Below are 19,760 nucleotides of genomic sequence, written 5' to 3' on the forward strand. Positions count from 1 at the left end.
AAGATAGCGTTTAGAAATAATACTACTGGTGTAAACACCCTTGTGAACCCTTTACAGAAAACCGCTTTTAGCTGGTAAATAATGAATTTGGTTCGGTAATGTAAAGTATGAAGACTCCTGTCAAAGCCCTATTATATGCCACTAATATTTTCCCAAAGTTGCCTGGCTGCGAACTAGCGAACTTCGAACTAGCCCTGAGTCCAGTGAGTGATATTCCGATCCAGGCCAACTTTGCTTTGAAGTATATCCCCTAGATTTTAATAAAACTGACTTCCAGGTTTTGGATCGCGATGTCAATCATCTTAAATGACACGGCGATACTTCAGTTTATCTCCGCGGTGGATCGGAGCGGGTTTTCTCAAGCCGCCTTTCTTTCCAAGAGGTCGGCCACGTGACTAGCTGAATAAATTCTGGAAAAGCTGAGGAGACGCTGCAGGGTCTATTTAAGCAGAGCTATTTTACAAATGGAGGCAAATAAAGCCGCACATTCGGTTACCATTGCAATTGATGTGAAATTTCAGAAAGGCTTATATACACCTTCGTTCGTAAACGGATGGCGTGATCTGCGTCTCGGTCATTCATCCTTCCTAACTGAACACGCTGCCACTTACTCCTTGAGTAAACATGCATAAGATTGCGCTGCAATTTATTTATTATGCTAGAAATCGAAGAAATATCCAGCTATCTTCCTGTGCAGCCCGACCCCTATATCTGTTTATCCTGCTATGTTCAATGGGACTTAACACGCACATTTACTTGGGAGTAAGCCCCAGTGAAAACAGAGGGCTTGCTTCTGACTAAACATGTATAGTATAGGATAGGACAGCCTCGAATTACCTTAAACCAAAGAGGGGAAGAGGGCTTAAATTTGACTGGATTGGAACCAGTAATAGAATCCCTGCTTTAAGGGATTTTAACGTCCTCATTCACACCCACCCGATCCAAAAGACATTGGGAAGAAGAAGCATTCTAAAGGCAGGATCCTCTCCAGCACTCCTCCTCCTCCTGGGTTTCATGCTAGTTAGGTGCTACTCAAGCCGGATCGGCGGATCCTGTGTATTTGACAAGGAAGGAAGCCTAGCGGAGTTCAATAGGACTTGATCCTAAGGAAGCGTTCGCCGGAGTGCAGCCTTCCATGAATCAGAAAGGAGTACTAATCAGCCTTGGCAAGTATCTGAAATGCTTTGTAGAACCCAAACCTAAGCATGTACACTCAGAATTAAGACCTACTGGGTTCAGGAAGCCTTACTCTAGAGTAAGTACACAAAGGCAGGAAATACACGGTCTATGTATGTATATTCACTGGGTTCAATGCGGCTTACAGTGTGAACAGGACAATGCACGCTTAGACTCAGGAGTAAGCAAGTATATAGGACTGGAGCCTAAGACTCTCTTCTGGTCGCGTCTTGGCTACTTCAGCCCTGTAGTGCGCACTATCTTCTGGAGCGCAAAGAGAAGGGGGAGCTGCCTTATATGTGTTTTAAGTTCTTTTCACCGGCGGCTCCTTTCTTTTATTTTTATATTTTAAAGATCTTCCATACCACAAAGGGAGGCCTCCCAGTCTAACGTCTAAATGCTACGCCGCAAATAAACCGTGCGCGCTTTTGTGCCTTGCAAGCGGAGTTTCTAAACCAAAGAGGCGCCTCTTTGCTTTGTTCCGTTGGCGACCTCTGCATTATTATTCCTGTGCAAAAATGGCTACCAGGCCCCTTTGTTTGCACACAGCTCTGTTACAGTTGGAGAGGGAGAGAGGCAGGGGAGGGGGAAGGAGCCAACGAGAGAAGGCAGGCGGACGGGCGGGCGGGCAGCCTCTATGCAGCGGGTAGGCTGCTGTATCATCCACGTCGCCTTGCAAATAGCTTCAGCAAAGCGTATCCCCCACTGACCCCGTCGAGGGGTGTCCTATCCGACGGACGTTGCTTAGCTACAGGGTTTACTCCAAGCCAATGAGGAAGGAGACCCGGGAAAGATGCAGCGCCTCGTTTCTTTACCTAAGTGTGGGAGTATCAAAGCCCGTCTAGGCACAGGAGGAAGATTAGGGAACCGTCTGAAGGCCCCTCTCCTCCCATTCGGAGGGGCTTATACCTGCGAATAAAAACGGGGAGCTAAATCTAGTCTAAATGTTTGCTCCTCGCTCTGCCTTCCTCCCCTGCTTAGAACAGCCGGAGCCCTGGAATCGCCTCCGAATCGACGGGCAGGAGGCTACTACGGATCCGTGTTGGCTGCTCCTTGCGTGTCAAAACATTAGGTTCAGTCCCATGCCCGCTTCTTTCCCAGGAGTAAGTACCATGAAATGGTACTTATTTCTGAGTAGGAATGCCTAGTCCAGGAGGGTGGGGGTGGATGCCGTTCTGAAGGGAATGAAGAGGAAAACAAATGGTGACTTATGTGACTTGGTGACTTATGGGGCCGATGCCAAGCAAGTTCACTTAGAAGTCAACCCAGCTGACTTCACCCAATATTACTTTCCAGAAAGCTCTCTTAGGATTGCCCCCCCTAAAGAGAGAACTGGGGTTGTGGGGGGCATGTGCCTCTGATTCTCAGGCTCTCTCGCGCACACATTCACACGCACGCGGATCTTTCCTTGTCGCCCTAGCTTCTTTCTGCCCACATGCAATACCACAATAAGCCACAATCGAGTTTACCACTTTGGGGTGCAGTGGGTAAGTCTAAATTAAAAGCGAAGGCACGCCACGCAATAAAATCAAGGGCAAAAGAGGAAGACTATTTCAAAATTTAGACTTTGTTTCCCTTTAAGAAGGGAGAAGGGAGTTTGTTAGGGTAGCCTAGTCCCTGTTTTTTCTTTCTTTTCACCTTAACCATTGAAAAAAATGGGAGGGGGGTAATGCTGGCGTCCTCCAAAAGCACATTCTTGGCTTTGGCCAGGAATCTGGCGCAGCTAAAATGAAGATGAGTTACATTTAAAGGCAAGTCCCCGCGACCTTCCTCCTGGTGTTCTTGAAAAGACATGGGCTTAGATGCTCCTGGGGAGAAGGACTGTTGACTCTTTGTAAAAAGGGGTGTGGGGGGGGAGAGAAATATTCTTGGACCCGCTTACAGCACATTGTATTTGATTCAGATAACACCCCACCAATTCAGGAAGCTAAACGGAGCAAGATTTATGTTAGGTGTGGAAACGGGTTGTATATCATTTATGACGATCCGAAATGCGCGCGAAAGCCAAAGGGATGTTGTGCCAGAAACGTCTTTGAGCTTAAAGCAGAGCCATTAAAATCCGTGGGAGAGTTGCCATTGACTTCTATGAAGAGTCCCTCCTCTCCTCCATCTCTCGCTCTCGGGCACGGATCCCACAGCTGTTTACTTGGAAGTAAGCGCCAATTTAATCAATGGGGCTTTCTGGCCAAGTAATTTGCTTAGCCTCGGCGTGTTCCTCCGGGGCTGGCCTCCTGAGTCGGGGGGGGGGGAGAGCCAGAAATAGAGCCAAGAGGAGACGTCGCTGTCCAGTAATTGGGTTACGCTTTAAATGGAGCCCTATGCCAATTCTAACAATATACTCCTACACAATCCCTGAAATGTACGATTTCGAGACTCACTTATGAAGGCTATAATGTATATATGTATAGCGCAGTCTGCTCAAATCCCCATTGAGAGGGTGCCAATTGAGTGCTATGAATATTTTGAGAAAGGCTATCCCAATTTTTCTACGTATGTACAGAACTGTGTGTGTGTGTGTGTGTGTTAGTTTATAATCCCTCCCAGCGATGCTTATAAATTATCGTGTCCCCTTTACTTGACTTTAAGAGGGAATAATAATGCAAGCCAGCCAAGGCACCATTTGAAGTCGAGCCCATAAAACATTAAGCTGTGCATAACACGTTGGGCCTCCCAGTCCCGCAGACTCAGCGGATGCCTTCTGAGTGACACACCAGACCATAAAAGGCCCACAGGGTTGGACTCTTTGTGCATTGTTTTGATTTATAGTACTATGTGAAATATGCCCTCACATGAAGAACATAAAAATAAAATCTACATGCACTATTTATTTATCAATTCAGTTGCCGGGAATTCCCTAGAAGACATATTAGAAAATCATTTTGTTGTGGTTGTAGCAGCTCACCAGTTGTGCGTATTATTAGTTATTGTATTGTGATTATTGTTTTTTTTTAATGCTGGAAGAAACAGAAACTGCCATAGAAAGCCACTTTAGATCTGGAAGTGGTTAAAATATTTCTTCATTTGAAGCTGTTTATTCTGTTTTGTTTACAGATCTACAACACTTGGGTAAAAGTGAGATTTAACAAAACGATACATTTCCCCCTCTTCTCTCAGTTAACAACATGGTATTTTTTAAAAAAGATAACGAGGTGAATATTATATATATATATATATATATATATATATATATATATATATATACATATGTTATACTATATATATCCATATCCATCCTCGTTGTCTAGACAGACACAAATGTAGGAGTAAAAACCTCTCACACACAAAAAGAATTGCAGTAGTTGCCATCATAGGACGTGGAGAGATGGAGCTGCATTATTAGTCAAACTGAAAAGTGAGGTTTTGCTACTGTTCTGTGGGACTTCAAAAGATCTGAATCTTAACTGAGTGCTTTTTAAAGCGATAAGGGATGCTTCCTTCTGAATTAATGGGCTTGTATCGCTTCTAACGTGTACCTAATGCCACTTTCATGTTGAGAAAAGCTTTATAAAACCCAGTAAGAGATTAAATGCAACATACAAATAAAGAGGAAGAGTGGGGCGGGGGAGGATGTTTGCGTTTCCTGTCCCTTCTAGGCTCGGGGCAGAAACATTAGTTTACACAAGGATTGTACCAATGTCTGCTACAGAAGACTATATTAAATATTGATAGACCTAATTTCCTATCTCGAAAGCCATTCTGAGCATTTCAGAAGGACTTCGGCTCCTAAACCCTACCGCAGTCTTTCCTTTGTAGATACTTGATTGTCAATATTTCATTCAAAGTTTCTTCTTCTTCTTCTTCTTCTTCTTCTTCTTCTTCTTCTTCTTCTTCTTCTTCTTCTTCCCTCCCCTCCCTGTTCAGCAAAAGTAAGTTCGCGTTTCCAGTGACTTGTACAAAATTGATTTATGGTTAGCATAAATATCATATCATATAAATAATAATAATAATAATAGTAACAAAAATAATAACTGAAACAACAGTTTTAGCCTGAATCGCTAAGAAAATCCTAATTACATCAACAGTATTATATTGCTCCTAAATGTCAGTCTGAAGGTGTTGCATATTTTAGACTTTAAAATTATAAACAAGCAACCAGGCGAAATGGTGTGTGCAACAGATAGGAAGGAACCAATTTATGTATGCAGAAGTTGGTCAAAGACCAAAGAGTCAACTGGCCACTATATAGCAGAATATAACAATATATGAGATATAAGGTAGCTTTTAATGCTAAGTAAAACCATACCAAACAATCTGAAATAAATAAACATGTGATATATATAGATAGATATATATTAAAATAAAAAATGTATCGGCTCTTTTGTGTAATGTTTCAGTTTTTGTATTAATCTATGACTTACAATTTGCTTAATCCTTACATAAACTACAAACACCAGCCACTGTTACAACTGTTCAAAACTACTCTTTCTATTTCAGACCAAATATACTAAATAGGTGAAAATGTATAGTCACCAAAGACCTGAATCAATCTTCCCAAGTTAAGGGGGAAAGGGGGTGTGAAGAAACTCTACAAATATCCACATAAATACATTGAAGACCAGGATTAAATAATCAATGATACAAAAAAAAAGAGTTCCTCTTAAAATAATAAATACATCTTATTTAAGTCCAAAGCAATCTTTCACATTACTGGAGAAAAAAAATCTTATAAATTATAACTCTCGAAGTAAGTCTCCGTTTTGGTCCCAAATGTTGTAAACGCCTCATCAGGACTCACTTTCGCCGAGTTCTAATGGATTTCTACAACTTACCTTCCAGTACATCGTTACCAATTATTACTCCCTTAAGGGAATGATTAGATTTATTTATTTTTGTTAAGGATATTGCACTGCCATGCTTTTAAACGGCTAAAACATTTAAGAGGACAACAAGGGGTGGGGGGTGGGGCGGAAATAATTCTCATGGACTCGGTCGCCAAAGAAAACAAGAAAAAGGTAGCTTCTACCGGGGACACACAAAAAAACCCACTGTAATACTCAAAGTAATACTGCAACGTCAGGGGCAAAGTGAGGTAATTTAAACGCGAATGCATTTCAATCTCTCTCTCTCGCTTTCTTTCTCTCTCTCTCTTTCTTTCTTTCTGAACGCGTTTCAGTCTACTACAGATGCGTCAGTTTGGGCGCCTCCTGAATCCTTCCCTGAGATGTGTGGTGAGAAGTGAGATCTGTGTACGTGGGATGGGGGTCACAAGGTCCATGGTGATGGTTGCCTGGGATCTGAGCAGCGCAGCTGTAGTCCACGCTGGCAGATGAAGGATGGGAGAGGTGGCCGATGTTGAACATGGGGCCAGAGGCTGGCATGGAATCAACGAAGTTCCCTCCGACATAGACGGGGCTGCCCTGCAAATTGGGGTTGGCGAAGCCGCCGTTGCTTTGCATGGCGTGATGGTCGTACTCGGCGCCTGGGTATCTCTTCTGCTGGGGCAAGCAGCTGCTGAGAGGCGCCGTGTAAGCCGCCAGCCCGTACATGTTTTGCTGCGATTTGGCAAAGGACGTCGGCGACGGGGCGTCGTAGCTCAAGCTGTTGACGGTGGGCAGCTGGCTGGAGTATCCTACATGGTTGGGCCCGCTCAAAGGCGGGCTCCGGTCTGGGGACTGCCCTACCGGGGAGTGCATAATTCCTTTCGCTTTTTGGTCTTTTTTGTACTTCATCCTCCGGTTCTGGAACCAGATTTTGATCTGGCGCTCCGTCAGGTTCAGCAGGTTGGCCATCTCCACCCGGCGAGGGCGGCACAGATAGCGGTTGAAGTGGAACTCCTTCTCCAGCTCCACTAGCTGCGCGCTGGTATAGGCGGTGCGGACCCGCTTGGAAGCGGGGCCCGGGGGGCTTTTGTCCTCGCAGTTCTCTCCTGTCCAAAAAGGAGAGAAAGAAGAAAGAGAGGAGGTTGGCTGGCTGGCTGGCTGGCTAATTTACAAAGCCTGAGAGTATTAACATTGCAGCGGCCGGGGGAGGGAGGGACGGGGGAGGGACGGGAAATGCTTTGGTACTCCGGGGCAGCAGAGGACTAGGTGCTAATTTTGCGGGGCGCGGAGCGAAAGAGGCGCACAAATCGCTATTATCACGCCGTTCCCACACTGCGGGAGACCTGCCCGAATTGGTATTATCCTCTATTTGTGGAACATCTTTAGCTGTTCACGATCTTCTTTTTTCCTGAAGGTCCCTCTCTTCCTGAAATTCTAACCCATCCACACTCCACTTTCCCCAAAGTATTAAATCTGGACATTCAAAGCGAACTGAAACAGGACGGGAAAAGGACCAGGATATGTCCTCCCCGTGCACAATTGCCATTAATTAGCGAGGGTCGTTGCCTCATATCCGCACGGGAGAGGCGTGATTTAGGGACAGGGTGATCCAAACGACACTTCCCCCAAATCCTTCGATTTCATTGGATTTTATTTTATTTTCTTGAGACGGGCGGTGCTACAGTCGAGGTTTTCAGCTGCGGACAACACTCCCTCCCTCCGTCGCCCAGTGTCTACAATGAGAATGGGGTTCGATCTCTCAACTCCGGGGTTCTCAGAGGGTTAGGAAAGTTACAGTTCCAGATGAGAGAGCTGTAAATCATCTAACTTAATTGGAAGAATCGATCGATCCCTGACAGAGCCCAGGAAGGTTCTCTTGGCTGGTCCCAAATAGGAGCAGGCCCCGGCCTCCAAACTTGGAAGACAATGGAGCCGCCGCCGCCGCCTCTGGTACAGCTAACAAGAGAAAATCAGGCGCGTTCATTAGGTCCGAGGCGGTGCTCTAACTAGCAAGGCAACAGAAGTGGGGAATCCCATAGGAAGAGCGCCGGGCGCGCGGGGTGGGGGAGAATCTGGGTTTACAACTCTCCACGCTCCCCTTCCCCAGGAAAGTTGGCAGCAGCCATTTCAAGACAAGGGAGAAGGTCGCAGTGGTTGGATCTGCGACCACGTCAGCGTGTCTGCATAATAAACACATGTTTTGTTAGACTGCGTGTTTGCATTTTGTACACACCTTTGACACTGCTCGGGTTTAGACAGTCTGTAAACTTTCTGCATGCCAAATAAGGGGAGGAATGCTTGGGTCTCCACCTTGTCACCACCAAGATGGTTTCAGAGGACAGAGTCGCCAAAAGCAGGCCACACACGCTTGGGGACAGAAGGTCTCAGAAGGTGATGGACCGCTACTGTTTATTTGTGATGGGGGAGTTATAACTGATTTGATACTTTTATTGCTTTATTGTGCTTATTGTAAATCGCTCTGTAGTTTTTTTAGAATGAAGAGCGGTCTAAACGCTAAGTAAGTAAGTAAGTAAGCAAGCAAGTAAGGGACAGAGGGAGGGAGGGACAGAGGGAGGGTGGTCGGTCCACTCTGGATCTGGAGAAGAGACCGGCCTGCTAGAATATAGATGGGGATTTATTGGTTCATTGTTTCTTGGAATCTGATGTAAAGCACCATGGATAAGTTACAAAATGGTGGGAATTGTGGGAAGAAGGAAGCTCTATGGTCTGTGGATGACTGCAATGTGCCAGAAGAAAGCTGGACACTTGGAACGCAAATTGGTGATATTGTATGTTGTAGTGATTTTCATTTTTTATTGTGTTGGGCATTTGCATTTTGTACACTTTTTGGATATTTCTTATGTTTAGCAATTTTTAAAGTTCTTAAACAAATGACACTTTCAATAAAGAAGACACCTCTTAAAATAAGACTTCTAGCAATGCATTTTGCAGTGGGGATCCTTGCGAGCCTAAACTTTGAAATGACAAAAGAGCAGGAGTTTGTCAAATTCCATTCCCCACCCTTGCACTTTTATTTAATTTTTCTCTTCCTACCCCAGACTAAAATCCTTACTGAAGACCAATTCCCATCTATTTAAATGAGACTTTACCCCTTAAATGCACTTGGGTAACTAACCTCTTTGAGAAGGGGCAAGGGAAGGGCAATATTAAAGGAGGAAATCTTTCGGCTGGTGCAATTTCTATATGAAATCATCAGTGTAGGCTTTGAAGTTGCACAGAATTCGCCCTCTGGCTGAACGTTCAAATGACAGCTGCAGGGGGGAGGAAATAAATGTTGCCAAGACAAGTCATTCCATTTGCATGGCTCTCCCCAAGACCAGCAAGATGTTTCCAACTCACTAGTATCTTGCAGGGCTGGGGGAGTCAGATAAACGTCACAGCCTGGTCTCTGATGTTCTAGATGGATCTCCTCCCTTCAATATTGGGGGGGGGAGTTAAAAAGGGGGACTGTGTACACCCATATTAATGACTACTAGTCATGAAGGTTCTGCACTACCTCCAAGTTCAGGAACAGTTTGCCAATTATTGGGTAAGATGGCAAAAGAAGGCTCTTGCTGCTCTGTGCTGCTTGGAGGCTTCCCATTGTCATTGGTTAGACACTGCAGGATGCAGCATGCTAGACTAGATGGGCCTTTGGTGTGCTGGTGGAGGGGAAGGGGATTAGATTCATAGACCCATAGAGTTGGAAGGCACCCTAGGCCAGGGTTTCCCAAACTTGGGTCTCCAGCCATCATCACTAACTAGCAAGACCAGGGATGACCAGTGGTCAGTGATGATCCCTGCAATACAGGAATATGCAGCTGTCCAATATATGGATTGAACTTGCAACCTTGGCATTATCAGCACCATGATCACACAAACTGAACTATCCAGGCTTAGCCTTTTTTGTTACTGTTTTCAGGGGTTTTTGTGATGTATTTTGTGCTTTTACGTTGTTGTTTTTAGCTTGTGAATTGCCCTGAGCTCTATAGGTGACCAGTTTGGTCCATCCAACCCAAACCCAGACCACTGGGGTCGATCCACTTCATAGCATTGTCTATAGGAGCAAACTCCTAAGGGCCATAAAAACTCCATAAAATATTTGAGGGGGCTGCCTCCACAAGTTGATGGATATTGCCATTCAAATGGTGTGTGTGCGCACCGCATCTTGTGAATGATTATGCAGGGTGGGGCTTACCTGGGTGTCTCCCTCCTTCCACCCCAATATTTTATTCAGGTTGGCACCCCTGAAATTGCCTAAACCCTGATTGGCAGCGGCTCTGAACAGCACCACTGAGCGAGGCACTTGGGAATCGAACCTGCGACCTTCCGCATGCAAAGCGGGGCTACAGCCCCTCCCTTGGCAGGACTCCTGCTGCTGCTGCTCTCTTTCCTGCCTCCTGCTCTCTGATTCGCGGTGTGTCTGGACTGGAGCAACCAAGGGAAACCCCCTTGAAGGGCACAGAGGGCCTTGCTGCTCCCCAGGAGGTGGAGCTCGACTGGGTACCTGCGGGGGCGCAGCTGCTCTTCTGCTTGGAGTTCTGGCGGGACTCCTTCATCCAGGGGAAGATCTGCTTGCTAATCGTGGCCGCCGAGCCGCCCGAGGCGTTGGCCCCGCCTTTGCCCTTTTTGGCGGGAACCGAGTGGGCGGGGTTGCTGCTGGGCGGCGAGGGCGACGGCAGCGCGGGGGGCGGAGCCTGTTGCTGAGGCGGCGGTTGCTGCTGCTGCTGCTGTTGCTCGGCTAGGCCCGGCGGCTGCTGAGGGCCTCCCTGGGCGCCTCCGGCGGGGCGCATGCAGCTGCCGCTCAGCTCGGCGCTCTTGTGGGCCGGAGGCGCCCGGATGGCGGCGGCGGCGGCTCCTTGGAGCGAGCAGGCCGAGCCTGGGTAGTCGGTGTCCAGGGCGGGCTGGGCGTAGGGCTGAGGAGGGCCCGGCGGGTAGCCGTAGGCGTCCGCTTTGCTGTAGCCGCCGTAGGCCCCGAAGAGGCCCGCGTTGTCGTAGTAGGCGGCCTTCTGCATGGTGGGCTCCGCCGTCGCCAAGGCCTCGGCAGCCCGCTCAAATAACATGGGCCGCCGCCCACCCCCTCACGCGGCCTGGCCTCCCTCGCGCCACGGGCCTCGGCCAGTCGCTGCCCCAGAAGCCACCTGGAAGAGAGAGAAGCGGGATGGGGGCGGGTCGCAGAGGCAAGAGAGAAACAAGACAACCGTCAGTGAGGGAGCGGGGAGGGCGCGCGCCTGAGGGGAAAGCGGGAAGCGGTTTCCTCACACGTTGGCAACTACCTAGGAGGGCAAAGGGCTCAGGAACAGCTGCCCTCTTATACAAACACACACACCGTTGCAGTTTCACCTTCACACACACATTTCCCGTTCCAAATTCACCTTCACGACACAGACACTCCATTCCAATTTCACCTTCTCACACTCCTTTCCAGTTTCGCCATCACAACACCACACAAGCTCTTTCGATTTCACCTTCACACCACACGCACAAACACATGCCAGTCATATGTTCACAAGGCTACCTCATAAAACACTTCCGTGGCCTCATTTGGCACGCCTCTCACAAGTCTTATTAATTGTTTATTAATCAAATTAATACACTGCCCTCCTGCAAGATCTCAAGGCGGCTCACAGAATAAAATACAAGATAAAATGCGTGTAAATATTTAAACCAAGACATCAAAACGATAACTCCGCCTTTCCATAGACATATTTAAAAGGCTGTGGAATATTAATCAGCCAAGGACCTGGTTGAAGAGGAGCGTTTTAGCCTGGCGCCTCAAAATATGTAATGAAGGCACCAGGCGAATCTCCTTGGGGGAAGCATTTCACAACCAGGGAACCAGTATAGATTCTCTTCATACATTCATGATCTATACTAGGGCCAAGCTCACAGGCTCGTGCACGTTCTGATCATGTGGAACTCCTGAACGCGCCATGAAAATCACACACGCGTGTACACTTGGATGGAATCCAGAGGCAATCCGTGCATCCCCTCGCCCCTTCTCAAGCGTGCACAAAACGGACAAAACCAGAGGGCTCTGCGAAGGTGCTGTCTCGGAACAGGTGCAAACTTATTTATAATGCTCACAGAAACAGTGGTCCAGCTGTGTTCTGAGATTCGAGCAATCTCCCCAACAGAGGGGGAAAGTTGCTTTGTCGCACACATGCATACACACGATCTTCGTACCCATTCTCCCTTGCCAGTAAGAGTCCATAGGAACCAACTCCTAGGGGCCGAGGAGCTCCCTTCAGCCCCCCAATAAAATATTTGAGGGAGTCAACCCTCCTCCCAAAGTTGATAGACATTGTCATTTAAACAGTGTATGCGCGCCATGTCATGTGATTAGTTATGTGGGTCGGGGTTTACCTGCGCGGCCCCCCCCCCATATTTTATTTAAGTTGGCGTCCCTGTTTCCAGGGGTCTGAAGGGTGGTTCGGCTCTAGCGTAGCACCCTAGAAAAGCATTTTGTTGTGGCAGGAAGTGCGTAAGGCCAGTGTAGTAGCATAACTCTGCACAGAACGGTAGCCTTTATATTTCTTCCCTGCACACAGTCCCCATCCCCCACGGTTTCTTTCACACATGCACCACGTGGTAAACAACCCTCATACAGCATCCTTGCATCGCCTCTTCCGCTGGGTCCCTTGTCGGAAATCTTGCCCAGCCCAAACTATCATATGACTCCCCCTCTCCCTCATCACTGCTCCTCCCTCTCCCCTAGCAAGAAAGTAACTGGGTGCCCTCTCCTGCCAATTCTCACGGACGTTTTTTGCACGCTCTCTAATACAGTATAGTGCATTTCACCATTGGCCTCGCTTACCAATCATCCTCCCTTCTCTCTCTCAAGAGCGCATTCCAGAACAATTAGCAATGCACCCCGCTCTTAAACACAGTTAACCGGGGTGCACGATCCATTGGAATCAATGGTTTTCTTCTCTTCCAGGTATAGGTTTCGGGAATCGGGTGTAAAGAAATGAGTGGTCCAGAGCCATTATGCCACAGTGGCATGGGTTTTGAACTCTTGCCGCTGGAAGTGTACAACTCTGAAATAAATTGTACCGGCCTCCAACTAACAGTGTGGGGGGTGGGTGACTCTACAGCGAAAAGAGATGCCCAAACCAAGCCGAATACAGTAATGGATAAACGGGTCTCTGAAGAGTTAGGAAGGCATAGGTCCTTCTGTACAATGTTCCCTTTGTCCAGCTAGGGTGAGGAGGAGTGAAATGTTTGCCCCTGATTTCCCAAAAACAGAGTGTTAAAGGATGGCTTTCCATAACTTTATTTTAGTATTACAATAAACTGATGTTATTCCTAATGTAATGGGTGTGGATGTTTGTTTTTTAAAGGATCAGGTATTTTGCAAAGAAGGAAGAATTATCATTTAGCTTGGCGTGCTAAATTACCTTGGATCAGCTGTTACAAAAATAAGTTTGTTCAAGTGATTTCATTTCTAGCCTTCAAATTCTTACTGCTTTTGCATATCTATTTTTTTACGGTGCTCGAAAACCAAACACTTCTACAATATTATTTTCTTCTACCATATTATTATATATCTCTTTATTTTCCCGGAGGCATTTTTTATGGGCTCTACATTCTATCCCTTTGCCATTTTGGTATAAATATTAACCAACATTTTGTTGTTGTTCCTTTTTTGTCTCTTCACTCCCCCACCCTTGGGGTTTTATTTTTTCCTCAAGTCACGCATGCGCGCGACTATTTGTGAGCCAGGAGTGACATGATGGATTGAACCAGAACTGGAACCTGAAAAACCAGAGAAAATTCCATCTCTATTGTAAATCCTGTCTCTTGGTGTTTTGCTTTGTTTTTCCTGGGAAGATCTCTACGAAGTTAAAGTGTAACTAAGGGCATTCAATAACTTTCATTTGCAATATAAAGAAGAAATACATAGGTCAGCTACCTTAGCTCCTAGTCTTTAGAGATATTTCAACTAAGGTTTCTTGCAGATTGTTTTGACGCAAAAGCTATCTAAAGTAGAGAGAAGCGATTTCCAGGGCAGGGTTTTTCGCTGCAAAGGTCTCTTGTTTGTTTACTACCATGCAGGAAAGATTCCTGGTTGGGGAAATCCCTTATTACTGTATTATGTAGCATTAGATCTCCACTATTTCCTTTATATAAAAACCTGCATTTTGTGGGTGTTGGAAGAAGGGATTGTTCTTCAGTTATGGGGAAAGACCACTCTCCCCCCCTTATTTTCTAGATTCTGATGAGTGTGCTTAGACATATCTGTGGCCCAAAATATAAAAATATGTGTGCGGTGCTCAGAGTTATGGGCTTAGACTGGAAAAACTTGGGTTCCTTTCTCCATTAAACCCAGAAGCACCCTGGGTAACTTTGGCCAGCCACTATATCTCAAACTAAACTACTTTATAGGGAAATTCTGGAGATAAAATGGATTGGGGAATGTATGGAGACCCAAGCTTTTTGGAGCAGAATTCAATAGATAAATAGATAATTGCTTATCAGTGTATATTTGGATACCTTGTATGAAGCATACAGTATATTTTTAATAGGCCAGTCCATTGAATTTACATCTGTGCTTAGAACTGAGATGTCTAGGAAATATTTTCTGAAACTCCTAATTTCCAAAGATGAAAAGTGTCATTTGCAATCAGTGATCATTGGGTTCCTAGCACATCACTTATAAATGTATTCCTCAGAGATAAGACTGAATTAATTCAATTTAAATTTATTCACAAGTAAGTGATGAACAGTCCAATCCCATCCCTGTTTTATTTAGAATCTCTACTGAGTTTGTATGGGACTTTCCCCTAACAGTTAAAGTATGCACTGAATTGCATCTTTTAAGATCACAACCAGCAAGTAGTTGTCAGCTCCAAATGCTGTCTGAAATGCTACCCCTCAAGCAAGTTTGCTAAAGGATGCAATTCATAAGCCTTTGAGCCTGAAGGCACAATTTCCAATTATTTAATTGTGTGGTTACAGCTTTCAACCCCTGCATTTTTGGTCCCCAAATAATCCTATGAAATTAAAATCTCTGTGGGAGCTGACTGAGTGCTGGTGAATCTGGATGTTTACATCCGAATAAATCAGCTTATGATCACAAAATGTAGTGTTCTGATAATGATACCAGACAAGCTGATGTCTGTCACTAGCAGCCTCCCCCAAACAGTTTTGCATTGTTTGTATTTATAGGATATCTTTCTTTTTGCCTTATATGTTTTCTGACTCCCCAATAATCATTTATGGATGTCATAGCTACAACTTAATTTATCACACAACATATTTATCATAAAACATTCCTAATTACTATGTTTTCTCATCTTTGTCATAATCTACTACCCTCACTTTAACCTACAAAACATTCCAGGTGCCTGCATTTTAAATTGGAGAACAATAGTTGGGTGAGTTGGTTGGTTTGGACACATTTTGGTTCTTTCAGTTAGGTTCCTTACAGTGTAATCCTATACATGTCCACTCAGAGGAAAGACCTTTTTAGGATAAATGATAAATCGTTCCTAGGTAAGGCAGTATTAATTTCAGCCTAAGAGTGGTGACTTTTTTAAAAAGGCAACTTTAAATAAAATACAATTTAGGACATATTCCATATATCCATTCCACCTCCTTCAGAAATCTAAAATATAGTGAGCACTTCTAGAAGGGGTAGCAGTGTTAGCCTGTTACAACAAAAACATCAAAGTCTCGTGGGACTTTTCAGGCTGACACATTTATTGTGGCATAAGCTTTCTTGGTCTTGAAGTCCCCTTCATCAGATGCATGAAGTTTTTTCCTCAAACACTGGGATAAATTTATATCTATAAACACACACGGTTTGTTGCAAAATGCCATGAAATACAAGAAGGATACGGATTTTTTAATTTTTAACAAAGATGAAGAAAGACCAATAAGGAGTTACATGATTTCCTTCCATGTATCTAATCACGTTGAATCACTTATTTATTCACGAATGATCATCTATAATCAGAAAGTTCAACCCTCAGCCATTTACAAATTCACTGGTAGTCTGCTCTGAATTGTTTTTATTTATTTCAACCCAGCACCCTCTCGCTGCCTCCTGCTTCATTCACCAAAACCAGGTTTCTCCCAAATAGCGCACGAAGCCTTCAGAGAGAATATTGCTGCAAAACTGAGGAGCTTTATTTCTTTTCTGAAATACCAACTGCTTGTGAACTCTGCTTGAACCTAACAAGGAGGCAAAGGGCCATAAATCACATGGACAATGCTCTACTGTTTGGTGGCTCATCTTTTTAGATCTACACACACGCGCGCGCACACATTTTCTCCCTCTTTCCTTATTTTCTTTCCTTCCCTTCTCTCTTTTAAAGCAACAACAACAACCCTAATGGCACGTTTTGCTTTTGCCAGGATGTCATACGCTAAAAGCAATGGGGTTCTTTTCGTAGGTAACACCCAAGCACTTAGTGGTTTGGCCCGAACTGTTTACAAGCTGCGTGGGAGGCAGAGCAGGGAGCAGAATTCGCTCCCGAGCCTTAGGAAGCCACAAAATATCCGTGCCCGTGTTTCGAATTTCCTTTTGCAAGCATCCGGAGAGGTTAACCTTGTCTGAACCGTTGTGCTATTAGGCAGAGTAATGGATCCCATTGTTCCCTTACTACTACTCTCAATCCACTGCGAGGAATAATCTCTCCAAATCAAACTGACTACGGGGCGTGGGGGCGGAGAATGAGAGTCTCAGCAACTACCTACCCCCTTCCACACACCCCTCTCTCTCTCACACACACACCCCACCACCACGCACAAAACACCACGTGCCACAGAAGAGCCCCCAAACTCCGCTTCTGACAAGTTCCCGGGCGCTGACAATTGCGTTCGATCGGATCCCCAACCCGCATATTCATACGAAGCAAGTCCTCTACTAATGCGTCCACTACACTTAATTCTGCTGGGGATCAATACCTAATATGATCCCGAATAAATAAAAAGCAGTATGAGAGAGAGAGAGAGGGAGAGGGAGAGGGAGGCCGGAGGAGTGGTTAATAAGCAGCCGGAGTTCTCACTGCGCATATCAATGCACCTGTCACGGTGCTGTGTAGCAAAATTTATGACTTGCTGGCGCTAGGGCAGTAAACGCTTCAGTAAGGAATGAAAGCAGCGAAGGGGGGAAGAAGAAGTAGGAGAAGGAGAGAGAAAGAAAAAGAAGGGGGCTGGTGGGGGGGAGGGGAAAGACCTGGGCACGGCGGAGTGTAAGACAGGCTGCGTAGGAAGGGGAGACCGGCGAAAGAATGCCCCAGTCTGCAAAAAAATTCCCTTCTCTTGCAGCCTACGAGGGGGCAGATCAGTATATAAAAGGGCCGAGCCGTTGTCCTTTTGGCGCTTTCCCCGCTTCTAAAGCAAGGCTGATATTCACACCGCGCCGTGGCAACCTCTAAGTATGTTCGGAGTCCAGGAGAAGCCCTTTTCTACCGACGGAAGGACTCTCCGGGTCTTTGCTGGGAAGAAATGCAGGGTTGAACCCAGCGATCCGCTGCGGCCGCCAGGAAAGAGCCTGAGGAAATGAGCTATTCTTCGAGGGAGGGAGGGAGAGAGAGAAATGGGTGATGGATGTAAATTGACCATAACTGCCATATTCTATCACCGTCCTACTGGATCATTTTGGCTATCACCGCCATGCTGGCAGAGGCATTGTGTATATTCGGTGTTATGAGCTTGTACACAGGAGCTCATGCGTTATGATGAGATGTAGATGCTTCTCTTCCTTCTGTTCATCTGTTTGTTTCCAGTAACTCGCAGTCTACAACATAGTCATGCTCTCTCAGTACATTGGCTCGAAGGGCATATATATACAGTGTGTGTGTGTGTGTGTGTGTGTGTGTATACTGTATATATATATATATATATATATATATATATATATATATGGAGGTTTTGGTGTCCTCGGGTGTCTTCCCGTGTAAAAGTTGGGGTGTCTAGGCGACGTTTCGACGAGGTCTCACTCGTCATCTTCATTCGTAGATTTTCATGGGTACAGGAATGCAGGTTTTGGTGTCCTCGGGTGTCTTCCCGTGTAAAAGTTGGAGATGACGAGTGAGACCTCGTCGAAACGTCGCCTAGACACCCCAACTTTTACACGGGAAGACACCCGAGGACACCAAAACCTGCATTCCTGTACCCGTGAAAATCTACGAAAGCATATATATATATATATATATAGGCATAGACTTCATCTGTAGCCTTGGGGAAGATACGTCCTGTTGGGAAGAGAACTAGCTTAACACTATGTATGCTCCTTGAGTAAATCTACTTCGAGCGTAACTGTGTAGTAAACCTCGAGTTGGGGGAACGGGGCATGATCCATTAAAAAAAGGAGCACGTTAAAACCCAACAGGTTTCAACGGCAGATATCTGAAATGCTTAGCTAGTGCGGAATCATGACTACATTTTCCTCCAGCCTTTGGTTTCATGTCCTTAGACGGTCGCTGGCATCTGCGTTTTGGGGGACCGAGCAGGACCCTTGTGGCACAGCTTCATCAAAGGCTTTTCCTAGCCCACCACCATCTTTAATAATGATCTACTGAAGCGGCATGATAGGATATCAATTCTGCTTAGGCAAAACAAAATAACCTCCGTGGCAATAACCTTTTATCTATGTACTCCAAGTATTTGTTTGAGGCCACTGAATATTAACAATATTTATTTATTTTTTTGAAAATCGATTGTCAGTTACATTATATCATGTGTATTAGTGCTCCTAGGGGGATGAACTGCCAGGATTTTCCCCCCCCCACACACACACACAAATACACGCTTCCTGCTCCATTTAAAATCCATCATCTACTGGTAAACCTCACGTGGAGAAGGAAAAGTAACAAATGTAGCCGAAACCATATTTTTAAAAAAACAAACACTCACCACAGTTACGTTTTTTCTTGTACTGTATTTTATCTGTAACACTTTTGATAGGATCTTCAGATTCCTTTGGAAAAAACGTGGAGATGTACCTGGAACAAAGGGGAAAACTCAGTGGATCCCCCCCCCGTCGCGTTTTTAACCAGGGGCATCATAAATAATGTATATATTAGGCAGAGCTAATACATGTATAATGCAATAGGACATGCTCCCAGATAGGTGCGCAGAGGGGCTGCTGTCCTCTTTGACTTTACGGTTTTAAGCGGGTTTCTTTTTCTTTGTTAAAAATGATGTCTAACTTTCTTTTTATTGAAATATTATACCCAAAGTGCTGGGGCAACTTTCTGAGCTTGGGATATACTCTGTGTGCAAATCTACACAGAATCAGAGTCACACGCATCCATGCACACATGCATGCTTTTCTCTCCCCCCCCCCCTTAATATTTAACCATTTGGGGAAATAAGGAATTGCAGAAGCCCTGAACTCAAACTTTCAGAATCTTTTTCACACGCACACATGCACAGGGCTCCATAGCATCTCTATGTGCCCGGCTGAGAATGGAGAAGAAATACCTCCCCCAAAATTGTAGTTGTTGTGAGCAGGAACTTTACAAGCACCCACAAAAAGCGGGTTTGGTGTACTCCAGCGCCAGTACACCCCGCGCCCCAGAAAGCCATATGCATCAGGCGTAAGAATGGAAAGCTAGCAGGGAGACCCCCGCGCCATAACCCGAGGCTCATGCATTATGTATGGATGTAGTGAGCTTGGGTATGTCACAGGGAGAAAAGCCCGGCCATCACACACCCCTTCCAGAATCTTAACAGCCCTTCTGCACTTTTCACACGAGGGCTGCTCCATGCAAGACGCAGCCAGATTATTATTATTATTATTATTATTATTATTATTATTATTATTATTATTATTATTATTATTATTATTTTGCTGATGCTAAGGAGTGA

At 45.4% G+C, this 19,760-nt stretch overlaps 1 protein-coding gene across 5 annotated transcripts in view; it reads right to left on the minus strand.

Annotated features, from left to right (window-relative positions):
* Window positions 1-4,176: 4,176 nt before the first annotated feature.
* Window positions 4,177-19,760, minus strand: part of HOXD3 (homeobox D3) — a 51,934-nt gene continuing 36,350 nt past the window's right edge. For 4 of the 5 annotated variants that reach the window (XM_083711885.1, XM_083711889.1, XM_083711888.1 and 1 more), the window contains 2 exons: window positions 10,444-11,077; window positions 4,177-7,042 (listed from right to left, as the gene is read on the minus strand). In XM_083711885.1, the coding sequence (XP_083568011.1) occupies window positions 6,294-7,042; window positions 10,444-10,999 (1,305 nt within the window). In that variant the 5' untranslated portion in view covers window positions 11,000-11,077 and the 3' untranslated portion in view covers window positions 4,177-6,293. Of the gene's footprint in view, window positions 7,043-10,443; window positions 17,760-19,760 lie in introns of those variants that run through there. The other variant, XM_083711886.1, reaches the window with a different exon arrangement.

The sequence above is a fragment of the Podarcis gaigeae genome (genome assembly GCF_964106915.1).
Source record: "Podarcis gaigeae genome assembly, chromosome: 1".
Lineage (NCBI taxonomy): Eukaryota > Metazoa > Chordata > Lepidosauria > Squamata > Lacertidae > Podarcis > Podarcis gaigeae.